The sequence below is a fragment of the Tursiops truncatus genome, chromosome 2 (genome assembly GCF_011762595.2).
Source record: "Tursiops truncatus isolate mTurTru1 chromosome 2, mTurTru1.mat.Y, whole genome shotgun sequence".
NCBI classification, from domain to species: Eukaryota; Metazoa; Chordata; class Mammalia; order Artiodactyla; family Delphinidae; genus Tursiops; species Tursiops truncatus.
In genome coordinates, this window is record NC_047035.1 from 25433807 (window position 1) to 25459806 (window position 26000).

Genomic DNA, 26000 nt, shown 5'->3' on the forward strand with positions numbered 1-26000 from the left:
CCCCCATGTGACGGCCCGGCAGGGAATTGGCGGCGGCGTGCAGCCATTTCCGGTTTCGGGGAGGTTGGAGGGGTGCGGAGGGGGACTTGGAGCCGCTGCCGCCTCGGCCGCCGCTTACGGATCCTGCCTTGCGCCTAGTGCTGCCGGGACGATGCGGACGGAGCCCGGAGGGTGCTGCTGCCGTCGCCCGGTGCGGGCGAACGACTGCGTGGCGAACGGGGAGGTGCGCAACGGGTACGTGAGGATCAGCGCCGCTACTGCCGCCGCCGCTGCCGGCCAGGTACTGTGGGACCAGGCGGCCGGGCCGGGCTGGGGGCGGTGGGCCGGGACCCCGCGGGCTGGCGCCCTTGCGGAGAGGCGGCGGGGCCGGGCGGGGTCGCGGTGACTGTCCGCGGGGCCGGGCGCGGCTCAGGTGTGTTGGTGGCAGTGTCCGGGCACTGACTGGGCCTGCCCCGGGCCGGAAGGCTCAAGGGCGGCGCTGGGGCTCCCCAGTCTCTCCGTGCCTGAGGTCTTCCTCACCTCTCGCCGGAGGTTGGGCTCTACTTCCTCTACCCGATCCCGCCAGAAGTGGGGTCTGCCCTCCAGGAGAGGCAGGGAGTGCCCCCTCGGACCCCAGGAGGATTCCCCCGAGCCTCCCTCCTGTGGCCTTCGGGTGGTTGCTTCCTCCTAGAGCTCTGAAGCCCTCCAGGGAAAACCACATTTAGGATCCTCAGGAGGCAAAGCAAGTTAGGAGGTGGTACCAGGCGGAAACACCCAGTCTTTTCCTACCACGTACCTACCCCCGTCTACAAGTAAGGCCTTGGACCACAAGTCTGGCAGTGAACCCGGTCCAGAGCCTAAAAAGCGTTACGGTCTTGGCCCGAGGTGAGACCCCCATCTCGGGCTCCAGGTTGAGTTAGGTGGTCCTGCTGACCCCTTGAGCAAGAGTGCTATCTCACGAGGGGATGGTTTAGCCTGGTGGTGACATGTGATGAGTCTGTACTAATTCACCAAGGCTGAATCACCAACCCAGTCCAGGCAGTTCCGAAATGTTTTGAAAAGTTCTGAATTCAAGGCAGTAATTATCATCAAGCTTCACGTTCTCTGGACTGACAGCTATTATGCTGAAATGTCTTTTTAACGATGAGCTGGTTAAAAAGATGCAAGGTCAGTGTTGGTGGAAGAGAGTGTTGAGACGTCTGCAGTTGACTTTGGTACTTATAAATCTCTTTAAGAAATTAAGGAAATCCTTTTTTTTTTTTTCACAAATAGTCCGTTCCCCACGGCAGGAAATGTGACTGTTGTAATTTGGCATTACCATAAATATCTGGCAGCCTTCTCCCTCGGTCAGTAGATAGGAGAGACAGGCCTGTTACTGTTTGGTGTGAAACAGAAAGTAAAGCATTTCTCCGGGTCAGGTTGAGATATTAAGACCACAAGAGTTGGGGGGAAATACATAAAAGAGACTTGACCTCCCCTGAAGTTGTGAGGTGTAAGGCAACATAATATACAGATTCAAAAAATTTGTTTTCATTTTTGAAGAAATAATTGTGTGAGACAGGAAGTGATAAGAATCAGCTCATTGTAAGCCATGGAAGAAGTTGTTTTCCCAGCAGTGTACATGGCTAATAAGACAAAATTGTTGTATAAATTGTAAAAGGGAAACCTCATGGTGGGAGTTAGAAAATACATTGCAGGCCAATGAGTGCGTTATGATTTTTAAGAGGGAGAAGGAAATCAAGAGCAAGGTGTCCACACGATAGAGGTGCTTTGTGTTTAAGTGCTCTTTTCATTTAACACACTTATGTTCTGAGTTAGTAGTAAATCAGATTTCTCCCTCCCATAATCCTGAACAGTTTAGCATTGGTGGGCATGACATTTCTTCAGAGATTGCTGACTGATAAGATGAAGAAATATCAAGTTGCTAGCATGAAATTTAAAAATCTGTATAACTGGAAAATCTGCCTGACTTTTTCTAATATATTTTAGTGAAAAAATTCACTCAAGCCACAACGGTGGCATTTGGAAGAATGGTCTGGTGGAATGCCCTAAAGAATGTTTAGGGGTGCAGTATCCCTTCTAGAAAACAATTTCTCGGGAGTCTTTTTAAAACAAAGACTTTAGGTATGTAGCTTTTACACTATAAGAGGACTATTGTCTGTGGGGTGTTTTTTTCCCCCCGTTTCTTTTTCCTTAAGCAAAAGAAACTTCATAAGAGCAAGAGTATCTTTAAAATATTTTTTAAAGTTGTTTTTGTTTCGATTAAAGTGATGTGCTAGTGCTCCAAGCCCTGTGTATTTTTCCCCAGTTTCTGGGGGAAATATTGCCAATTATGCCGTAAAAATGCACATAAGATGTCAAGTGCACAGGCGTGTGTCTTGCCTTTTCTAAAATACAGTGTAACAGGGTTTTGTTTTGTTTTTTCTTAATAAACTTATTTATTTTTGGCTGCGTTGGGTCTTGGTTGCTGCACACAAGACTTCTTTAGTTGTGGCGAGCAGGGGCTACTCTTTGTTACCGTGCGCGGGCTTCTTATTGCCGTGGCTTCTCTTGTTGTGGAGCACCGGCTCTAGGCGGGCGGGCTTCAGTAGTTGTGGCTTGCGGGCTCTAGAGCGCAGGCTCAGTAGTTGTGGCACATGGGCTTAGTTGCTCTGTGGCATGTGGGATCTTCCTGGACCCATGTCCCCTGCACTGGCAGGCAGATTCTTAACCACTGTGCCACCAGGGAAGCCCTGTAACAGGGTTTTTAAACCCAGGATATAAGTTCATTTCCTCACATATACCACCATTTGCCTTTTAACGAACAGAGAGAAGTTAGAAACTTCTAAGATCCCTCTACTTTCTCAGGAGTCTATATGCTTGCCTCTTTGTTGGATTTGGGTTTAGAGTTTGAGTAAATAGCTCCTGTGGTAGAAAGGATGTTATGAAACAATCAGACATTACTGTTTGGTTTTGTTTTCTGGGTTTTTTTTTTTTCCAAATTTTGTGTGTGTGTGTGTGGTAAAATACACATAACATAAAATTTACCATCTTAACCATTTTTTTTTCTTTCTTTTTTTTTTTTTGCGGTACGCGGGCCTCTCACTGCTGGGGCCCCTCCCGCCGCGGAGCACAGGCTCTGGACGGGCAGGCTCAGCGGCCATGGCTCACGGGCCCAGCCGCTCCGCGGCATGGGGGATCCTCCCGGACCGGGGCACGAACCTGCGTCCCCTGCATCGGCAGGCGGACTCTCAACCACTGCGCCACCAGGGAAGCCCCATCTTAACCATTTTTAAGTGTACAATTCAGTGGAATTAAATACATTCATAATGTTGTGCAGCCATCAATACCATCCATCTCCATAACTCTTTTCATCGTGTAAAACTGAAACTCTGTACCCGTTAAACAGTATCTCTGCATTCTCCCCTCCTCCCAGTCCCTGGCAACTACCATTCTGCTTTCTGTCTCTAGGAATTTGACTACCGTAAGTACCTCATATAAGTAAAAGTACTTGTCTTTTTGTGACTGACTTTATTTCCTTTAGCATAACATCCTCATGGGTCATGCATGTTGTAGCATGTATCAGAATTTACCTCCTTTTTAAGGCTGAATAATACTCCATTGTATGTATAAACCACATTTTGCTTAGCCATTCATGTGTCAGTGTACACTTAGGTTGCTTCCCTGTTTCAGTTGTTGTGAATAATGACACTATCAACATGGATGTACAAATATCTCTTAGACCATGAATTCTTTTGGGTATATACCTAGCAGTGGAACTGCTCGATCATGTGGTAATTGTATTTTTAATTTTTTGAGGTAACACCGTACGGTTTACACAGTGGCTGTACCATTTTACATTTCTATCAGTAGTGCACAAGGGTTCCAGTTTCTCTACAGTCTCACCAACAATTGTTCTTTTCTTTTTTTTTTTTTTGACAGTAGCTGTGAGATTATAGGGACAAAAAATATATGTATATAACTTCCTCTGCTGCTGGCATAGAGCTCCTAAAACCTGTGTAGTTTCCTAAGTGATAAGAGCACTAGGAGCATCTTTTGTCCTAATGTTTCGTCTTTGGCCTCCAGTTTCTGACACAGAGCTCCTACATCCCTTGACATTTCCTAGACAATAGAAACATCTTCAGTTCTAATGAGCTGACTCTTGGTGGGCTCCTGGATGGGGTCACCAGAAAGACCAAGCCATGAATAGAAGCTTGGATTTCTCAGCCCCACCTCCCAGTTCTCCAGAGAGGGGAGAGAGGCTGGAAATGGAGTTAATGATCAATCATGCCTGCATGATGAAGCCTCCATAAAAGTCCCCAAAGTACTGGGTTTAGAGAGCTTCTGGGCTGCTGACAACGTGGAGATGCTGGGAGAGTGACACAGCTGGAAGCTCCGTGACCCTCCTCACTTTCCCTGCCCTACATATCTCTTCCATCTGGGTGTTCATCTGGATCCTTTATAATAAACTGGTAAACAGTAAGTAAACAATTTTTCTGAGTTCTGTGAGCTGCTCTACGAAGAGAGAGTCCCAGGAACCTCTGGTTGATCAGAAGCACAGGTGACAACCTGGACTTGAGATTGGCATCTGAAGTTGAGGTGGAGGCAGTCTTGTGGGACTGAGCCCTTACCTTTGGGATCTGCCGCTATCTCCAGGTAGATAGCGATAGAAGTAAGTTAAATTGTAGGACACCTACACTTGAAACTAACACCACGTTGTAAATTAACTATATACTTCAATTTTTAAAAAAAGGAAAAAACAATGTAGGATGCCCAGCTGATGTCACAGTATTGCTTAGTGGTGTGTACCCCCCACCTCCCAAACATCTGGTCAGAAGTGTTAGTGGCAAGGTAGTGTGAGAGTAAAGGAGAGACATCGCAGGAGAATTAGGTTTTTTCTTTACGGTAGCCATGCTTATGGGTGTAGACATTACTGTTTTTTAATGATGACGGTAGATAGAGTTTTCACAAGGAAGAGAAATGGTAGTTTTTCCTCCCTGCCATTCAGAGGAGTGAGAGAAGCGCGTCAGCCTTTCTTGAGGTAACAGGTGGCAATTAGTATTAAGGAAACAGAAAGAGAATTGGAAGCTTTGGCAGAATTAGAGCTAGAAGGAACCTTTAGGGGTTTATGTAATTCATTCCCTTTTCTATTTGTAGGACTTTATTAAAGCTAATCTTGATAGATGATTCTATCCTATTTTTAAAGACCTCTAGAGGCTTTGCAGGAAATTTTCTCAGCAGCGATTTGGAGTATTCAGTGATCTTAATTACCAAGAGTTTATTACTGTGGATTTAACATTTGATTAAATAAATGGCATATTTTGGTTGCACCTGAAATATAATACAGTTGGTTTCTACGTTTAAAGCCCCTTGTTAACATTACTTTCTTTTGGTCTTCCATTTCTTTAAAGAACTTTTGAGATTTGTTCACACATTTAACCTTCCTTAATTAGCTAACAAATATGGAAGAAAAAAATTATCTGCCTTGGAGAGAGTTTGGACCTAAGATTCTTCCCTTTAGGAATAGTTTTAATGAGATATTAGAAGGATGATAGCCTTCTAGCTGCCAGAATAAATAAGATTCTTAAGGAGGAATTGGGGTACAAGTTATGTTCTTATTTAAATGATAAGAAAAGTAGAAAGAACAAAGTGCTGGTTTTGCTTCTTATACTTAGAAGAAGGCAAATGAATAACTAATGAGCGGTGGTTTACTAAGTAGCGACTAGGCTTTTGTTTCCACTGAGAGGAAACATTACCTGGGAAAAGGAGAAGTTAGTTATGACAGAGGAACTGGAGGAGTAACTAGAATGGCCAGTATACCTGTTCAAGTTTTTCAGGGCCTGATGAGACATCCAAAGACCTCAAAGCTTTGCAAAAATAATGCTGTTAACTGTTTACAACTCGTGGGACTAGATTTTTGTTTCAAATGCTTTTTGTTCCAAGGGGAAGAACATTTCAAGTCTTACTAGTTGGATGTGAAAGATTCCAGAGTCATTTGAGGTACTCAGGAATTCTCTTTAATAAAAATTCTTGGGAAATGAGACCCGTGTTTAATATATAAACCACTGTATTCTTAATATAGTATTTTAGAACTTGGATATTCAGGGAATGCAGACTTGCCCACTTTTTAAGGTTGGACTAGGTGCCCCAGAAACTTCATAGTGTTCTGAACGAGTAGTTAATTGGTTGAGATTCAATCAGATTCCATTTTTCTTTTTTTTTTTTTTTTTTTTTTTTGCGGTACGCGGGCCTCTCACTGTTGCGGCCTCTCCCGCTGCAGAGCACAGGCTCCGGACGCACAGGCCCAGCGGCCATGGCTCACGGGCCCAGCCGCTCCGCGGCACGTGGGATCCTCCCAGACCGGGGCACGAACCCGCGTCCCCTACATCGGCAGGCGGACTCTCAACCACTGCGCCACCAGGGAAGCCCCAGATTCCATTTTTGAAAGAAAGAAGCAGTGTTTATTGGCAGAATAGGCAATTGAGAGGATGGGTAGAGGCTGTGTTTGCATTCTGAGTGGGTGTGTCTTATTTGATTAAATACATGGTTTGTGGCCTCAAAAGCCAGTTGCCTTCTGAATAGCTTCTAAGAAGGCTTCTATAATATAATTTGTAATTTGTGACCCATTAAACCCATTAAGCAAGTAAGCCTTTTGCTCTTGACTGATTTAAGCTCAGAAAATTTAGCTTAACATTTGTTGTCTTTAAGACTACCTTCAAGACCCATTATGAAGGTTAAGGTGGCAATTTTTCCTTTTGTTTTAGAATAATTTTTGCTTCTGATTGTAGAAAAAATACATGTATACTCTAAGACCCTAAAGGATTGAGATAACCCCTGTGGTGGTGGGTCATTTTTATTTATTTTTATTATTATTATTTTTAGAAATACTTATTTATTTATTTGGCTACACCAGGTCTTAGTTGCAGCACGCGGGATCTTTCATTGCTGCGCAAGGGCTCTTCGTTGGCGGCGCAGGGGCTTCTCTCTAGTTGTGGTGCGCAGGCTCAGTAGTTGCGGTGTGCGGGTTTAGTTGCCCCACTGCGTGTGAGATCTTAGTTCCCCGACCAGGGATCGAACCTGCATCCCCTGCATTGGAAGGCAGATTCTTAACCAATGGACCACCAGGGAAGTCCCAGCTTTCTGATAATTTCTAAGTACAGTGAAATATGCAGTTATACTGAGACTATGGTTGTGATCCAGCCTTACTCCAAATAATACATATTGAGGTCGGGGAAAATATTCAACAATTTTTATGACTTGGAAAGCTTTAGAAACTACTGTACAGATGAAGTACTGACCTGTCAAATGTGGTGGTTTTGAATTATTCTAAATAAGCCTCTTGCTGCCTAATAAGTCAGCCCCTTCAGCAAACATCTGAGGTTTTACTGTTTGAATTGTGCCTGGTATGTAATAGGAACTCAGGAAATCTTAGTTGAAGGAATGAATGGGTGGTAGTTAAAGCCATGGGAATTGGTAAAGTAGATAGAAGAGGGCATTAAGCAAGAAGAGGAGGCACTAAGGATGTAATATTGGGGAATCAGTGTTCTTGCGAGAAGGCAAGCACAAACACACACCACTGCTGCAGAAGGTTGGTTGAGAAAGAACAGAAGTGTTGGCAAGTGGTGTGTGAAAGCCCAAGGAAACGGAGGGTGTTTCTTTTTTTTTTTTAAAGAGAAATTATGTATTTAATTATTTATTTATTATTTATTTTTGGCTGTGTTGGGCCTTCATTGCTGTGCACAGTAGTTGTGGCACACAGGCTCAGTAGTTGTGGCTCAGGGGCTCTAGAGCGCAGGCTCAGTAGTTGTGGCTCACAGGCTTAGTAGCTCCGCGGTATGTGGGGTCTTCCCAGACCAGGGCTCAAACCTGTATCCCTTGCATTGGCAGGCAGATTCTTAACCGCCACGCCACCAGGGAAGCCCGAGGGTGTTTCTTTAAGCAGTGTAAGCAACATCTTGGTGGTCAGAAACCAAGAATAATAATGGTAATAGGTATCATTTACTGTGGCCAGGGCCTCTCCCAGCCTTTTAACCTATCTGATCTTCACAGGGCCCTTGGTAGGTGAATATTATCTCCATTTTACAAATAAGACTGAATTCCAAATCATTTAAATAACTGACCCAGTTAGGAAGTTAATAGAGCCTGGGTTGTATTCTTTATCTTACTCTATCATGTCACTGGATTTGGCAATTCAGAACTTACTGGTGATTTTTGAGGATTTTAAATTAGATATTAGGGATGACAGTAGATTTCATCTCTTGAGAGTTGATTATAGAGGCTGATCTTTTCTTGGAATTTTACTGAAATGTACTAGCCTCTCACTACTGCCTACCACACATACTAGAGAAAATAGTTTGGAGCTTTATGCCCATCACACAAGCTGTGCCACACTCTGAACATATATTTCCAGAAGTGTCTTCATTTTCTTGGCAGGCAAATTTTGAAAAGTTGGGAGTCCACATTTTTTCTTGCAATCAGGATAAGTTCCCGAATTTTTGTGGGTAAGTATCTCGTATGGAATGCACTAAGGAGTGCTTCCAAAGCCAGCTGTGAAAAAAACCTATATTTTGACATTACCATATTCCTACTGAAAACTCAAAAATGCAGACCTCCAAGTATATATGCACTGCAGGATTTCAGTCAGTGTCATCCTGTGCACTCTGGGCAGTGATGTTCTGCACAGGAGTTATTATTTTCACTTGCCACTCACAGCTCTGTAGCACTTCCCTATCTCTAGATAAGCATCAAGGTATGACAGACGGATGTAATAGGAGATTGGCGTACCAGTGCAGTTCTGCCACAAATTCCATGTCTTTTTCTGAGCTCTGTTCCACGTCTAACATGTTCTAGGCCTGTAACACCGTGCCCTCCACTTTGGCTTTGTAGTTGACATGAACTGGAAAGGCAACCCAGTTTGCATCAGTCTCCCTTCTCTGGGAATACTCCCTTATACCAGGGGTGGGTCCCTGGTGGTCACATCTGTGCAATATGACCGATTTCCTGGGTCATAACTGACTGGCACAGCAGTAGGCACCTATGCCAAAATGAACCCAACAACCGTCTCTCGTGGGGATTTAAAATTTCAGTGGGGAGAGTTTGCCCTTAAGTAGACTAGCACCTGTGTTACACTCTTTACAATAGTTCATGTACTTGAAAGTTCTAAATTTTTTCGTTTTATAAAGAAGTATTTCTTGAAAATTTGCATACTTTCAATAAGATTTAAAATGAACAGATGTAGTGTTTCTCTTGTAAAGTCAACATACTTTACATACTATTTTATATGAAAATATAGGAGTTGGAAAAATACCATACTTGCAGAACATTAAATATGTTAATGTTTAAAGAAAATAAATTAAGAAATTAAATTAAAATATGAAGAAATATGAAATATTTCTTAAATTATGAAGAAAATAAATTCAGTTGACCCTTGAACAACTCAGGTCTGAACTGCACCAGTTCACTTTTATGCAGATATTATTCAGTAGTAAATACTACAGTACTGCACAGTCTGTGGTTGGTTGAATCCGTGGATGTGGAGGAACCTTGGATACGGAGGGCCAACTATGAATTATACTGAGATTAACTGCAGCATTGTTCAAGGGTCAGCTTTATCTCCTGAAATTCTATAACCTGGAGATAAATACTGTAACATTTGGATATATATCCTGCCATGTATTTATATATGTGTGTGTGTGTGTATATATATATATATATATATATACAAATGTGAGAGGGAGTGGGTTACAATTTTACATAAAAGAGATCGTACTACATCTATTTTACAGTTTTTTTCTCTTAGTATCATGAATATAATCTATCATCAGTCAGTAGAGACAAACATCATTTTTTTACAATGTATTTTTAAAAACATTATTTACCTATTTATTTGGCTTTGTTGGGTCTTCATTGCGGCACGCGGGGTCTTCATTGCAGCATGCGGGATCCTTTGTTGCGGCATAGGCTTCTCTCTAGTTGTGGTGCACCGGCTCCAGAGTGTGTGGGCTCTCTAGTTGCAGCATGCAAGCTCAGTAGTTGTGGCATGGGCTTAGTTGCCCTGCGGCATGTGGGATCTTAGTTCCCCGACCAGGGATCGAACCCACGTCCCCTGCACTTGAAGGCGGATTTTTAACCACTGGACCACCAGGGAAGTCCCTACAATGTATTTTCTTTCTTTTAGTTGAATGAAAGATTCTGTAAATTCTACAGTGCTTTACAATTTTCAAAAGTTTCACACAGGGGAATTCCCTGGCAGTCCAATGGCTAAGACTCTGTGCTTTCACTGCTGAGGGCACGGGTTCAATTTTTGGTGTGGGAACTAAGATCCTGCAAACTGTGCAGCATGGCCAAAAAAAGAAAAAAGTTTCACACACATGATTTCATGTAATCCCATAATAACTCTTTTTCTCCTTACCCCTATATAGCCCCTCCCCCACAAACATCATTCTTTTAAAGGGTGCATAAATTCTATAGTACAGATACATAGCGTAATTTATTTAACCAATCCTCATGCATAATGTTTAGACTTTTCTCAGTATTTCTGATATATGAGCCCTTTGTACTTCTCTTAACACTTTTGGGTTTTTTTGTTAGGATAAATGCCTAGAAATGAGATTGCTCACTCAGAAGATGTGTGTGTTTGTGTGTGTGTGCGCGCGCATGTGTATAAAATCAGAATATCATTTTGTAAAATAAAGGAGGTTTAAAGATTAAAATTTTTTTTCTGATTTCTAAAATGCAGTGAACCACCACTTAAGTGATCCAAACCGTATCTTTTTAAAAATTTTTTATTTTATTTATTTATTTATTATTATTATTTTTTTGCGGTACGTGGGCCTCTCACTGTTGTGGCCTCTCCCGTTGCGGAGCACAGGCTCCGGACGCGCAGTCTCAGTGGCCATGGCTCACGGGCCCAGCCGCTCCGCGGCATGTGGGATCTTCCCGGACCGGGGCACGAACCCGCGTACCCTGCATCGGCAGGCGGACTCTCAACCACTGTGCCACCAGGGAAGCCCCAAACCGTATCTTTAAATGAATAAAACCACTATCTCAAAATATAATGTTACACAGAGTCAGCTTGGGTTCCTAAAATTCACAGGTGAAAATGTGTTACAAGTGTCAGTTTCCTCAAATTGATCTTTAAGACGATGCAGTTCCAGTTAAAATCCTACCCTCCAAGTGTTTTTCTCTTCTGTTTTTCTCCCTCCCTCTCTCTTATTCTTTCTTGACAAATTGATTCTAAAATGCATGTGCAAAAGCAAAGGGCCAAGAAGAGCCAAGGCAGTTTTGAAGAAAAATTAGATGGGAGTAGTCATCTTTATTAGATAATAAGACTTGCCATAAAACTACAGTTATTTAGGCAGTAGATTTTGATCAGATAGTATATAAATGGAGCAGAATAGAAAACCCAGAAAGGGTACACTATGAATATGGAATTTGATAGATAAGGGTGGTGGCATTTCAAATCAGTGGGGAATGGATTGCCTTTTTATTAAGTGGTGCTGAGACAAGTAGTATGGAAAAAAAAATAGATCCCAACTTCACACCACTCTGTAAAAATCAGTCCTAGGTTGTTAGATATTCATATGTGAACATCAAAAAATATAAAGCTATAGCATATAAAAGAAAATGTTTATGACCTTAGCATATAGAGTGATTACCCTAATGTCATCAAAGCACAACTTTTGCACACAATAGCATCAAAAAGAATTAAATGATTAGAAAAAATGCAATAGAAAAAGTGCAAGACTTGTACACTGAAAACTACAAAACATTTTGAAAGAAATCAAAAAAGATTTAAATAAATGCAAAGACATCCGACGTTCAGGGATTGAAAGACTTAATATTAAGATTAATCTACAAATTCAGTGCAACTCATTGAAATCCCAGTTGGTTTTTTTGGTGATATTTACAAGCTGATCCTAAAATTCATATGAAAATGTAAGGGACCCAGAATAGACCAAGTCTTGAAAAAGAAGAACAAAGTTGGAGATCAGTGGAATATAATTGAGAGTCCAGAAATAAACCCTTACATTTATGGTCAGTTGATTTTTTTTTACAAGAGTAGATAATTCAAGGGGGGGAAAGAATGACCTTTTTAAAAAAATGGTGTGGGGGGAACTGGACATCCACATGTAAAAGAACTAGCTTGGATCCCTGCCTTATACCATATACAGAAAAATTACTCGAAATGGACCAAAGACCTAAATATAAGAGTTACAGCTATAAAATTCTTAGGAAAAAACATAGGTATAAACCTTTATAGACTTTGATCAGGCAGTGCTTTTTTGGCTATGACTCCAAAAGTATAAGCAACCAAAGAAAAAGTAGATAAATTGTACTAGATCAAAATTACAAGCTTGTATTTCAAAGGACACCATGAAGAAAGTGAAATGACAATCCACAGAATGAGAAAATGTTTGAAAATCATATAGCAGATAAGAAACTTGTTCTCTGGAATGTATAAAGCACTCTTATAACTCAACAATAAAAAGACAACCCAAGGAAGTTCCCTGGCGATCCAGTGTTAGGACTTGGCGCTTTCACTTCCGTGGCCTCAGTTCAGTGCCTGGTCGGGGAACTAAGGTCCCACAAGCCGCCATGCAGCACGGCCAAAACCGAAAAAGACAACCCAGTGTTAAAATGGACAGAAGTCTGTGATAGAAGTATCTGTTGGAGACCTCTGCTGTTCATGCTAAAGGATAATATCTTTATCGCCTCTCGTACAATTGTGGCTTTGTATGTAGGCAAAGGAAGCAGGTTATCTCCAGGGCAGCTAAGTTAATTAGCGTTCATTCTGGTTTCCTAAAAACAGACATTTTTTTAGCAGGGGAAATGAAACTCATATAACCATTTATCTCAATCCATGTATAGCTGATAATATGAATAGCAAAAATAGCTAATTATATGAAATAGCAAAAATGAGCACAAAGGTTGAGTTTAAATTCTAATTTTAAGCCACTGATAATTTTAAAACAATCATTTTAAGTTGTATTATCTCTGAAATAATTAAAAGAAAATTTGATTCATAGAAAATCTCAGGAATATGACTAAGAAATGGTAACAAATGGAAAATGTAGAGACTTGGATTCTCGTCCTGACTTTGAATCTAACTTTCTTGTGACTGGACAAGTAGCTTAAATTTTCCTTGGTTTTGTCATTAGTAATGTGAAGAAGAAAAGTGAGACAACTTGAGAATTGCTTGTAATAGAAATGCTTCTCACTTTGTGTGCATTTTTCGTCCTCTGCATTTATATATAAATCCCTTTAGACAGTATCCCTTAAAATAGTTTCTTTATTCTTTTTTTTATTTGTTTTTTTGTTGCGGTATGCAGGCCTCTCACTGTTGTGGCCTCTCCCGTTGCGGAGCACAGGCTCTGGACGCACAGGCTCAGTGGCCATGGCTCACGGGCCTAGCCGCTCTGCGGCATGTGGGATCTTCCCGGACCGGGGCACGAACCCGTGTCCCCTGCATCGGCAGGCAGACTCTCAACCACTGCGCCACCAGAGAAGCCCTCTTTATTCTTTTATCTCAAAAATCATGTTGATCTTTGCATGTTTTTTCTCTTAAAAAAGGCAGAATTCTTGAAGACTTGAAAAAGGACTGTCTCTTATTTGTATGGTCAAATACCTTGTACAGATCTTGACATATAGATAGAAATGAAATATTTGTTGAATGAGTGAAAAGAATGAGATGATTATGATGATTTTGAGCTCTTTGGTAAAAAGGGGGCTCTGGGTTCCTAGGGGAGTCTTTGATGTCTGAAAATTATTCTTGCAGTTTTAGAAATGTTAAAAAACTTTAACAGGAATCTACACTTCTGAGGACATGAAATTAAAGGGAGGGATCAAGGGGTGAGAGATTTCCCAAGACTAGCAGTACTGAAATATAAGGTGACTGTAGACTACTGTATACCGTGCCTTCTCTTTTTCAGTCATACTCCTATTTTCTCTCCCAGCCTCTTGGGAAAGCAGGATTTTTTGATTGATTGCTGGACACTGTGAATAAAAGACCTGCAGAGGGCTTCCCTGGTGGCGCAGTGGTTGAGAGTCCGCCTGCCGATGCAGGGGACGCGGGTTCGTGCCCCGGTCCGGGAGGATCCCACATGCCGCGGAGCGGCTGGGCCCGTGAGCCATGGCCACTGAGCCTGTGTATCCGGAGCCTGTGCTCCGCAACGGGAGAGGCCACAGCAGTGAGAGGCCCGCGTACTGCCAAAAAAAAAAAAAAAAAATACCTGCAGAGATTAAAGTCAGTGTTATTTTTGCCTTTTGCTATTTTAGATATGGCAAGGGCCTGAGCACCTCCATCTAACCAGGGATTGAGCTGGGTGGGCTGGGCTGAGTTTTTTTTTTTTTTTAATAAATTTATTTGTTTATTTTTGGCTGCGTTGGGTCTTCGTTGCTGTGCACGGGCTTTTTCTGGTTGTGGTGAGTGGGGGCTACTCTTCATTGCAGTGCGCGGGTTTCTCATTGCAGTGGCTTCTCTTGTTGCGGAGCACAGGCTCTAGGCACGCGGGCTTCGTTTGTTGTGGCACATGGGCTCAGTAGTTGTGGCTTGTGGGCTCTAGAGTGCAGGCTCAGTAGTTGTGGCACACGGGCTTAATTGCTCCATGGCATGTGTGATCTTCCCGGACCAGGGATTGAACCCGTGTCCCCTGCATTGGCAGGCGGATTCCTAACCACTGCATCACCAGGGAAGTCCTGGGCTGAGTTTTTAGGTAGATTCAGTTCACTCTAGTGAGTACAGTGTCTCAAGGATGAGATCCATTGTGTGTTTGTGGTAGGCCCCTCCCTCTGGTATGACTTTACCTCTTAAGCATTGTAAGACTGTGGTTGATTTCAAGTCACCTTTCTAGTCCATCTCCCCAGCTTCTCCAGCACTTAGTAAACGTCCTATGCAGAAAACTGGTCACTTTTCTGTGACTCTTCATACTAACCTATATAGCTGTTATAGACTCTGTTGGTTTTTCTTTCTCTTGGTAGAGTTTCTCTGCCTTTGGCAAGTCCAGTTATGATCAGTTCCTGTTCAAACTCTGCAAGTACCACGAGGAGAGAAAATGACTAGCAATTTCAGCTCAGTAAGGAAAGGCTTTTCCCTCTTCGGAATTTTAGGTCATCTTGTTCTCTTTGCATGGAAAACAATTCTTCATTGTCTTTAAAACTACTTCTTGTTTTGAGTAATCTGTTTAGTTTTATGTAGTTTTTCTGTGAAAGTGATGGCTTGCCTCTACATATTACCTCCAACTTGGAAGCAAAAGTCTCAATATTGTTTTCTGATTTATTTGTTTTTGTTGCTATAAATGTGACATTTAAATAAACAAGATGGAAATGATTTCTCTTTGTGAAGTCTGGAGATAGACAGGTAGTCCTGGGCAGGTAGGTTATGAGGTATCTTCTCTGTTGTCTTGCAGTCTTTGAGGATGTTGTCTTCAGTTAGCATCTTCAACCACATCTATGTTCTAGGCCACAGGCAGAAGGAAAGAGAAGTGAGGGAAAGCAATTGCTGTTTTAAAGGATGTAATCCAGCCCTGGTACTCATCATTTCTATTCATTTCCTATTGGCCCAAATTCCTCACATGGTTACCTTTTGCTGCAAGAGAGATTGGGAATGTGGACTGTAGCTGGGTAGCCTTGTACCCAGCTAAAACTGAGAGAGTCTATTACCAATGGGAACTTACGGAGAATATATACAAGGGGCGAGTTAGCTGTCTCTTCCACAGTACGGTATGAGGAAAAGCTCTAACTAGGGGTTTGGGGTTTTTTTTCCTGAACAGTCAATTTTCTTAAAAAAATTTTTTTACATTTTATTTTATTTTTTTGGCTGCTTCGTATGGCTTCCAGGATCTTAGTTCCCTGACCAGGGATTGAACCCAGGCCCACGGCAGTGAAAGCGTGGAGTCCCAACCACTGGACCGCCAGGGAATTCCCTACATCTTAGTTTATTTCTTTGCAAATTAAAGGTGCATTGAAAAATAAACTAATGAAGAGAAATGAGAGGTCCAGAGCAGGGGTATCCCAGGCTGGGAGCAGGCAAGCCTGGCCACCATCGAGCCTAGCCCTTGTCCGGCCGCAGCCAGGTCAGGTTGGGAGATAACCGTCAGCCACTCTGTCAGTACGAAAGCCTGAGTGGTGTCCTGGCAGGAGAGACTAGCCACCTCTGCCTCTCTCCCCAGCAGCCCCCAGCTTGGAGAGCAGTGTTTCCAGCAGCAGCTCAGAGTGGGATGCGGGCTGGCTCTGTGAGGTACTGCAAGTTGATGGCCAGGCTCCCTACAGAACCATCCAGTGTTGGGGCCTCTCCAGCTGGAAAGGAGGCTGATACCTCTCCCAGGTGTTAATACACTTTACAACTCTGTTCCCAAGCTCATTCATCTCTGATGATGTTCCTCTGTCCACCAAGCGGTCACCAATCATTGCAGGAGAGAGAAAGAACAGTGGAAGCAGAGCAAGAAAGCTAGTCAACCACCCTTAGTGACTCTTGAGTTGGCTATTGACTTCCAGGCCCTAGAAGACTGACCCCTTTTCTGTCTACTGTGTATGGTCTATACCTGACTCCTGTGCACCTGTATGTATGTTTATCCCTAATAGAGGAAGTTGATTACACTGAGATGAATTAGCAGCCCCTCCCCCTGGGATCCCTACTCCTTCCCGCCTGCCCTTCTCTTCTTGGAGGCTGGTCCAAAGGGACACATAATATTGCGAGGGTCTGGGTGGCTCCAAATCCTCCAGCACCAAATCATATACAGTGAACTGAGAAACTCCATTCATTACGACAGGATTAGTTAGAAAAAGGAGGGTAAAGTGAGGGAATAGGGGCACCTTCCAACAGCAGAATGTGATAGAGTGGTAGGATACTTGAGCCCAGAAAAAAGGTGTCTCCTTATTCTTCCCTCTTCCTCCAAAGAGACTGAGGTCAACGTACATAACTTATAAGATATGGAACTGTCCCAATTTCTCTGCTGTCCTGGGGTATCTTCTGGAAGCTGGCCTGGACCCTATGCTGTTTACCCACTTACTATAGCTTGGTAGCTGCCAAATCTCCTTGTGCATATGACAGACAGGGTCCACGTCGGATCCTCCCCCGCCCAGGCTCTTGTCTTCTACTGGGAAGTGTTTGTGTGCATATGACAGACAGGGTCCATGTCGGATTCTCCCCCGCTCAGGCTCTTGTCTTCTACTGGGAAGTGTTTGTGTGCATATGACAGACAGGGTCCACGTCGGATTCTCCCCCGCTCAGGCTCTTGTCTTCTACTGGGAAGTGTTTGTGTGCATATGACAGACAGGGTCCACATCGGATTCTCCCCCGCCCAGGCTCTTGTCTTCTACTGGGAAGTGTTTGTGTGCATATGACAGACAGGGTCCACATCGGATCCTCCCCCGCTCAGGCTCTTGTCTTCTACTGGGAAGTGTTTGAACAGCATCTCCAGCTTGTCCTCTTATTTCACCATGATAAGCTTCAGGTACCGTCATCTCTGTGCCCTCAAACTATCAATGAGGCCTTGCACCTTGGACAGCAGATTATCCAGAACTGGCAGAACGCTCCAGCCACTGGTGATCTGACTGAAGGAGGAGACGCCGAAGAGCCTCTGGACAACACCCTGCTGGACACTTGTTCCACGCAGAGGAAGAGGTTGAGCCTATTCTCCAGCAAATATTGGGTTGGCCAGAAAGTTTGTTCAAGTTTTTCCATAAGATGGTATGAAAAACGAACGAACTTTTTGGCCAACCCAATATATATCCCCGTTGTTTAGATGCTCTTCAGATGCTCGAACTGCCTGTGGTTCAGTGGTATTCTCAATGGGGAGACTTGGTTAATGGTAGGAGCTGAGGATAGAAGAAGACGTTGGTCTCAGCCATGTCCGTGGAGGTAACTAGCTGTCGGACACAGGCACGGTCATCAGTAGTGACTTCAGCTCCAGGCTGCAGGACGTCACTCTTCAACAAAGAGTTCAGGTAAACTGGGAGTAGCTTCATGTACTCAAGAAGGATCAACTATCCCACAGAGCAGGGGCTGGCACAGTTCTTTCTGTAACAGGCCAAGATCTGGACACACTGAGTGATGAGAGTGTCACAAATAATTTTCACAGGGCTGTTCAGGAGGCCCCGGTATGCAGACTTGGCCATGTAGTTGATGAGCACGTCAGTCTCACAGTTTCAGTACAGATCAGCCAGCTGGATGCAGCAGTTGAGGGCCAGGTTGTGGATGCGGAGCCATCACTGCCCTGCGCAGCTGGTGTAGAGTAGGGCACACTGCAGGAGGGCTCCACTCTCTTCATTGAGCCGGTCGTCGTGCTTGAACTCCACAGTCACCGTCTCGTCCCCATCCAGCCCAGCCAGCTCCACATCTTTTGTGTTGCTCATGTAGAAAGCCCCAAAGAAATCTACAGCACGGATACCAGTGCTTGTCGGGACCCTCTTTACAGCATCAAAGCCAGTGACCTTCTGTACATTCTGACCAGGTCACTAAGGAACTATTCCTGGTCATTCTCCACCTGAAAGCAAGCATATTTATGGACAGAGCCACCACTTAGCTGGGGTATGACAGAGAGCATGGCCACTTCCACATACTGGCTGGGGAAGAGGAAGAGGTCTACACAGCAGCTTTGGGCCACACACTCTTTGGCCAGTGTCTGACAGGCACCTGTCTGAGGCTGTAACAGAGTCTCCTCCTTGTCTGTGTTGATCAACTTCCTGTCGTCTCTGTTCTTCAGTTTCCCTGGGACCTCTGCGATGGGCAGGGAGGTGTGGAACAGAAATAGCTTCCCTGCACACTCAGCAGCCTTCAGAGCCTCCACGCCAGCCTGGATAACAGGAGCAAATACTGTCTCCGTCTCCCTTGTGTCTGCAAATGTTTCTGGAATCTGATCCAATAAGCCGGTGATGACTGCCCGAGACTCATTGACGTTGACCAGGAAGCCATCCAGCAGTGGCACAAACATGTCACCCACATCAGATACAACCATCATCTGTGGCTGGGCCAATGAGCTCTTCACATTGTAGAAGCAGAGCACCTTACTATAGGTGACAAAGCCAACGTGAATTGCTGACTTTTCTGCTCTGCCCTCCCTAGGCAGAAAGTCTAACAGTGACTTGAGCTCCTCACAAAGGAGCCTAACAAGACCACTCCTGATGCCATTGTAGGAGACATCAGTCATGAAGATAAGGCAGGAGGGCTGGGGAACTTACTGTTCTTGCAGCAATCTACAGTGGCCAAGAATTCGTAAGAGCCCAGGGATAGCTCAGGACGGTCATAAGCATCCACACATTTGCCAGTACGATCCGGATGTTGAAAATACTGGGGGGGAACATCGTTGATACAGCTGCAAAAGCAGCACTGGAAACGCCTCCCTCCCTCAATGAACTGCATGAAGGGGCACATGTATGCTTTGCAGCGATTGCAGCACGAAGGACCAGGTTCCCTGTGGTCAGCAATATATGGTGAAGCCTCCTCTTGGGGCAGGCTTGCCAGCAACTTGATGACAGCTGCCAGGGGCTCCTGAGCCTGCTAGACACTTCAGATATGCAAGGGCTATTATAGGATGTGCATCGGATATATCGGGGGCTTGCATTTCCTTGGTCTCTCACCAGGAAGTTGGTGTTGACTAAGGGTGGCACCTGGCCCCATACACCAGCAACCATTGGCTCTGAACCCTGGTTGTTCCTGTCATCCTCAGCAACCTGAATAGGGCTCGGGATGGCATCAGGGTACAGGCGCTTAGGAGGCAATAGTTGAGGTGTTCCTGGCTGGCTGCCCAAAGTGTCTGCTCCTGGGTAGGGACTTCCATAATTGGGCTGAGGGCCCTGGGCTGGTCCAAAGGAACCATTTTGTTGCAACTGGTAGCCTGGCTGCTGGGAGGAGTGCATAGGTGGTGGTGGTCCTGGGAGCCCAGTGATTTGGGTGCCAGAGGGCAGAGCTTGAGGAGGTGAGGACACATGGTTGGGCTCGCTCCCTGGGGGCCCCCCCAAACTCTGTGCAGGCAGGAGTGGACCAGTCATCAGAGGCATTCAAGGACCCCCTGAAGCTGGGATATGAAGCTGGAGGCCTGTGGTGGGACAGATTGCTGGGAAGGCTGGGCCCCAGGATGACCCTGGGCCTGGCTAAGGGGAGAGGCCTGGCCCTGAGGGTAGGAGCCATGCAGACCGGTGTTAGGGAAACTTCCTGAGGTTGAGGCAAGTGGTGTTGGTGGACCATAGGCTAGACCCAGAGCGGGAGGCGCTGGGGCCACAGCACCACTGATCTGCATTCTGGCCAGCTGAGCAGTCACCTTTGTACTTGTCAGGGGAGGGCCATAGGGCTGAAGCACAGCTGGCTGGCGGACCACGGGAGCCAGTGGGACTAATCCAAATGGCTGAGACCTAGGGAGCCTCTGCATCTGAACAGTGGAGCTTGGCCCATTCTGTACCTCTCCTTGGCCAAACTGGCCATATGCTGTCTGGCCACAAGGGCCCTGTGTTGTTGAGGCTGGAGGTGCCCCTGGAGAAGGTGGGACTCTTGAAACACCTGGGGAGGGGTTTGCCCACAGCCTGGCACTGGGCCACTGGAGGCTCCACAGGGGGTGGGGCTGTGGGTCCTGGTTGCCCACCACAGCCAGATTGATGACACCTGGGTGGACAGGCTGAGGCTCCCCAAATGGCAGCACAGGTGGGGCTGACTGACTTGGTTCCACCCGGCTCCAGATCCAGGTTCGACTTCATTCCTAATGTCAAGGCTCCCAGGCTCCACTTCCAGTTCCCTTAAAATCTTGTATTAAGGCTTCCCTGGTGGCGCAGTGGTTGACAGTCAGCCTGCCGATGCAGGGGACACGGGTTCGTGCCCTGGTCCGGGAAGATCCCACATGCTGCGGAGCGGCTGGGCCCGTGAGCCATGGCCGCTGAGCCTGTGTGTCCGGAGCCTGTGTTCCGCAATGGGAGAGGCCACAACAGTGAGAGGCCCGCGTACCGCAAAAAAAAAAAAAAAAATCTTATATTAAATAGTCTATTACTTGCCCTTTAGTTTGTGATTTTTCTACTGTGAAAAGTTAGTCTTGTTTAACGGTTATGAGCATATTCTCTGTAGTTAGATGAGCTTAGCAGACAGATACTGTCTGAATTTTGATTTGAGGCATTATATTGCCCTTTTTAAAAAAAAATACTAGTTCTGACTTTTTTTCTCTTTTGGCTCTATCTTCATGGGTATTATTGAGAACCTGGGAAGAGGTTAGTTATAGCGGGCAATTAGAATCTGATGTCCCTTAATATAGGGAAGTAAGTACTTAGGATTTTGAACCAGGTATCCCTTATCCTAGATAAGACAGTCAACAATATTCCAAATGCACAAAATTGACAAAGTGGGGAGCCATTTTTTAAAATTTGCTAAAGACGTAAAAGTTTGCAGGCTATGCCAACATATAAAAACCTGTTCAGTAAGTGCAGAAAAGAAGTTCTAAGAATTTTAACATAGAGTCTGTATCTGTTAAATTTCTTTCAGTTGATAGCAACTGACTCTAGCTAAACAAAAAGGTGATTTGTTGCAAGGATGATAGGTATACAACAAAAGAAAAAGAAAAGGGAGGAATTGATGAACAACTCAGAAAAGGTAAAATGGCAGGAAATAACACAGCGCTTGACACCTTGGCAACAGGAGTTTATGGACCTTTTCTCCAGGACGTTGGCAGTCCAGTGTCCTTCAGACTCCTTCCCCACTGAAATTTTAAATCCCCACAAGAGAGGGTTGTTGGGTTCATTTTGGCATAGGTGCCTACTGCTGTGCCAGTCAGTTATGACCCAGGAAATCGGTCATATTGCACAGATGTGACCACCAGGGACCCACCCCTGGTATAAGGGAGTATTCCCAGAGAAGGGAGACTGATGCAAACTGGGTTGCCTTTCCAGTTCATGTCAACTACAAAGCCAAAGTGGAGGGCACGGTGTTACAGGCCTAGAACATGTTAGACGTGGAACAGAGCTCAGAAAAAGACATGGAATTTGTGGCAGAACTGCACTGGTACGCCAATCTCCTATTACATCCGTCTGTCATACCTTGATGCTTATCTAGAGATAGGGAAGTGCTACAGAGCTGTGAGTGGCAAGTGAAAATAATAACTCCTGTGCAGAACATCACTGCCCAGAGTGCACAGGATGACACTGACTGAAATCCTGCAATGCATATATACTTGGAGGTCTGCATTTTTGAGTTTTCAATAGGAATATGGTAATGTCAAAATATAGGTTTTTTTCACAGCTGGCTTTGGAAGCACTCCTTAGTCCATTCCATATGAGTTACTTACCAACAGAAATTCGGGAACTTATCCTGATTGCAAGATAAAATGTGGACTCCCTACTTTTCAAAATTTGCCTGCCAAGAAAATGAAGACACTTCTGGAAATATATGTTCAGAGTGTGGCACAGCTTGTGTGATGGGCATGAAGCTCCAAACTATTTTCTCTAGTATGAGTGGTAGGCAGTAGTGAGAGGCTAGTATATTTTCAGTAAAATTCCAATAAAGAACCATTTCAGCAGAACTTATTTTAAGGAACAACACAGCGTATCACTGGAAATGAATAGGGTTCATTTAAAGGAAAAGACATAACAGTCCTTTGATTGCTGATGCATAATGGGTGGTTCATATTGGACATTAATTTTTAAAATAATGTCCCAAGCTGTCTACCAGTTGGGCAGGTTCTGTTGTGATAGGCAGGTTCTGTCATCCTGCTGTCACATTAAGCGGGAATGTGTTTATTTGCTTTAAAAAATCATGCTTATGTGATTTTGTATCTATGTCAGGAATGTAAGCTTCTGTTTTCCAATAATTACTTCCCCAAAATTGCATAGTTACTTTGTGTCCTTTCATGGGATTCTCGAAACCTCTGCTCAGGATTATTCCTTCTAAGTCATTTTACAGAGTAATGAAAACCCCCTTTTTTTTTTCTTTTCTGAAACTAAAGAGAGAATACAATACATTTTCCAGGACTTTCTTTTGCTGCAAAGGACACTCTTAGGACGATTAGCGGAATCTAAATAAAGTACGTATTAGTATTCTAGCAATTTCCTGATTTTGATAATTGTTCTGTAGTTATGTAAAAGAATATCTTTGTTTTTAGAAATATGCACTGAAGTATTAAAAGATAAAGGTACAGTATAACTGCAACTGACTCACAAATGGTTCATGAAGAAATTCTCCATCATTCTGTCTCTCTCTACACACACACACACACACACACACACACACACACACACACACACTCACACTTATTTTTTCCTGAACCAATTGAGGGTAGGATATGTGCATTATGTCTCTTTACCTCTGTCTTAGTTCAGGCTGCTATAACAAAATACCATAGATGGGGTGGCTTAAACAACAGATATTTATTTCTCACGATTCTGGAGGCTGGTAAGTCCAAGATCAGAGGTGCTGGCAGGTTCAGTTCTTTGCGAGAACCCTCTTCCTGGCTTGTAGACAGCCACTTTCTCATAGTATGCTCACATGGCCTTTCCTCAGTGGAGATCTCTGTCTTCTCTTCTTATTAGAGCACTAATCACATCGAGAGGGTCCCACCCTCATCACCTAAACGTAATTATCTCCCAAAGGCCCAACCTTCAAATACCTTCACACTGGGGGTTTAGGGCTTTAACATATGAATGGGGTTAGAGACACAAACACTCAGCCTCTAACATTCTGCCCATGGCCCTCCTAAAAGTCATGTTTTATGGTGTGTGCTTAGTCGACTTTAAAAAAATTTCTTCCTTTGCCTTTTTTTTTTCCTTCTTCATTTTCTAGAAAAAATATTACTGTTCAGGCAAATGTGTCTTGGTATTCATTGGTGTTCTTAAACTTCTCTTGAATAATAATACAGAGTGTCACACTCATGTCTGCTTAATGTGAAATTTTTTGACCTGGAGGGAGTGATATGCTAATATTTTTCTTGATTGCCTTGTCGACAGTGTAATTCTCAAGTTAGAGTGACTGAAAGGCCTCTTAAGAGCCCTCTTGCATGGTGAATCCGGAATATGAAATATTCTGTAAGGGTTTGTAGCCTGTGTTTGTTTAGAGTGAACTTGATCTCCAGTCCAGTTGAGACTAGAAGGTATCAGATATGGGTTCTAGAAATGTTCTAATATTAATTGTATAATCATCATAAGTTAACCCCTTCTGTGACAGAGCAAAGAGCATAATGTGTATTTTCATTTACAAATACTTGTTGAGCTCCTATAAGGTGCCACTTTCTGTAATACTAATAGTAATAAAAGGAAACGTTATTATTTTTCCTTTTTTTTTTTTGGCCAGTCCACGCAGCTTGCAGGATCTTAGTTCCCCAACCAGGGATCAAACCCATGCCCTTGGCAGTGAAAGCTCGGAGTCTAACCACTGGACTGCCAGGGAGTTCCCAAAAGGAAACATTATTGAGTACTTATTATTTGTTAGCACTTAATAAATACTATCCTGAGTGCTAGTTGTGCAGTGAACAAAATAAGCCTGGTGCTTTCCCTTATAGAATATTATACACGTATAAGATGGTAATACCATTATTTTTATTTGAATCATGTCAGAGATAGCATTTAGCATCTGCATTTGAAGATCAAGTAATTTTTGTTTTCTCTAAGACTTTTTCACCTATCAGAAGTTTGCATGTCAGTTGGTCTGTCCATTCTGACTCTGTGAATGATCATAGTGAACTGTGCTTTGAGGCCACATTGTAAAAGTTACTTCATAGTTGAATCTCAGTTCCTTAAAATGCATTTAATTTTATTAAGTGAGGCTATGATAGAATCACACAATATTTAAAAGCAAACTAATGATTTAACTTTCTCCTTCCTAGTCAGTCCAACCAACTGTATAAATATACTTGGTCTTGCTGGTTTGGGTGTGTCTGAAATAAAGGTGGATCTCCTTTTAAAGAGATCCACCCACAGCATTCCTGGCATATAAATCTGCCACACATTTGTTAGAGACTTAGGAGCTCTGAAAATTGCCTTACTTTTTACTAGTATGTTCAGTTGAGAGAAAATAGTGTAAACAATTTCAGAGTTACAGTGAGTTGGGTACTGGTGTGTTCTTATGGCAAAGTATTTTTAGATATAGTTTTTTAAAAAGATAATCAGGGGCTTCCCTGGAGGCGCAGTGGTTAAGAATCCGCCTGCCAGTGCAGGGGACATGGGTTCAAGCCCTGGTCCGGGAAAATCCCACATGCCACAGAGCAGCTAAGCCCATGTGGCACAACTACTGAGCCTGCACCCTAGAGCCCGTGAGCCACAACTACTGAGCCCACATGCCACAGCTACTGAAGCCCGCATACTTAGAGCCCGCGCTCGGCAACAAGAGAAGCCACCGCGATGAGAAGGCCGCACACCGCAGGGAAGACCCAGTGCAGCCCAAAATAAATAAATAAAATAAATAAATTTATTAAAAAACAAGATAATCAGAATGTTATTTTTCTTGTGTTTTAAGTGCTCTTGATTTTGCTTTTTCCAGGTTAATTGCTTGCTTACATGTTATTACTAATTTTTAAACAATTTTCTATATTCAGATATTGGTTCATTTTTAGCTATTCTGTTCTAAACACATTACAACTTTGCTCCTGCATGAAAGTTTAAGCAGTAAATGTTAGCACAGAATTCCACCACTGGGGAAGAGATTGATGAAGACCTAAGTCAGTTTTATGAATAGTTTTCAGAGGTTCTTTAGGCCATCAAATTGAATCATTACCAACAGATTTCATGTATCATGCCTATCCAAGTGTCTTTCCTTTGTCAAATACAGTAATTTGTTTCCAAACTGTTCTAACTTGTAGCATTCTAGTAGCTTTCCCAAACTAATATTTAGCTCTTCGATCAGGTTGCCTGAGAGGCCAAGAAAGAATCTTTTATTCCTTTCGAATTCTTCTTAACTCTAGTACAGTGCTCAGTAGAAAATATGTTCCTGGTAAATTGTGACTGACCATCCTCACAGCAATGTGTTGTTTCAGAGTTAAGATTAAAGTTGACGCAGAAACTACTTTAGTGGAATTTTTCTGTAAAACAACATTTCCATTAAAATTGACCAAAGAGTAAACAGCTTTCAGCTATGAGATCAC

At 43.6% G+C, this 26000-nt stretch overlaps 1 protein-coding gene and 1 pseudogene across 6 annotated transcripts in view; one reads left to right on the top strand and one right to left on the bottom strand.

Annotated features, from left to right (window-relative positions):
* SPTLC2 (serine palmitoyltransferase long chain base subunit 2) overlaps positions 1-26000 on the top strand; it is a 111291-nt gene continuing 85291 nt past the window's right edge. The window contains exons 1-2 of one of the 6 annotated variants that reach the window (XM_073800178.1): positions 142-280; positions 22875-22952. Coding sequence is in view for 5 of the 6 variants with exons in the window: in XM_073800177.1 (XP_073656278.1) it covers positions 152-280 (129 nt within the window). In the remaining variant the exon portion in view is untranslated. Of the gene's footprint in view, positions 281-22874; positions 22953-26000 lie in introns of all 6 variants that reach the window. The other 5 variants (XM_073800177.1, XM_019920153.3, XM_019920154.3 and 2 more) reach the window with 5 other exon arrangements.
* Positions 17274-23112, bottom strand: LOC101325135 (protein transport protein Sec24C pseudogene; annotated as a pseudogene).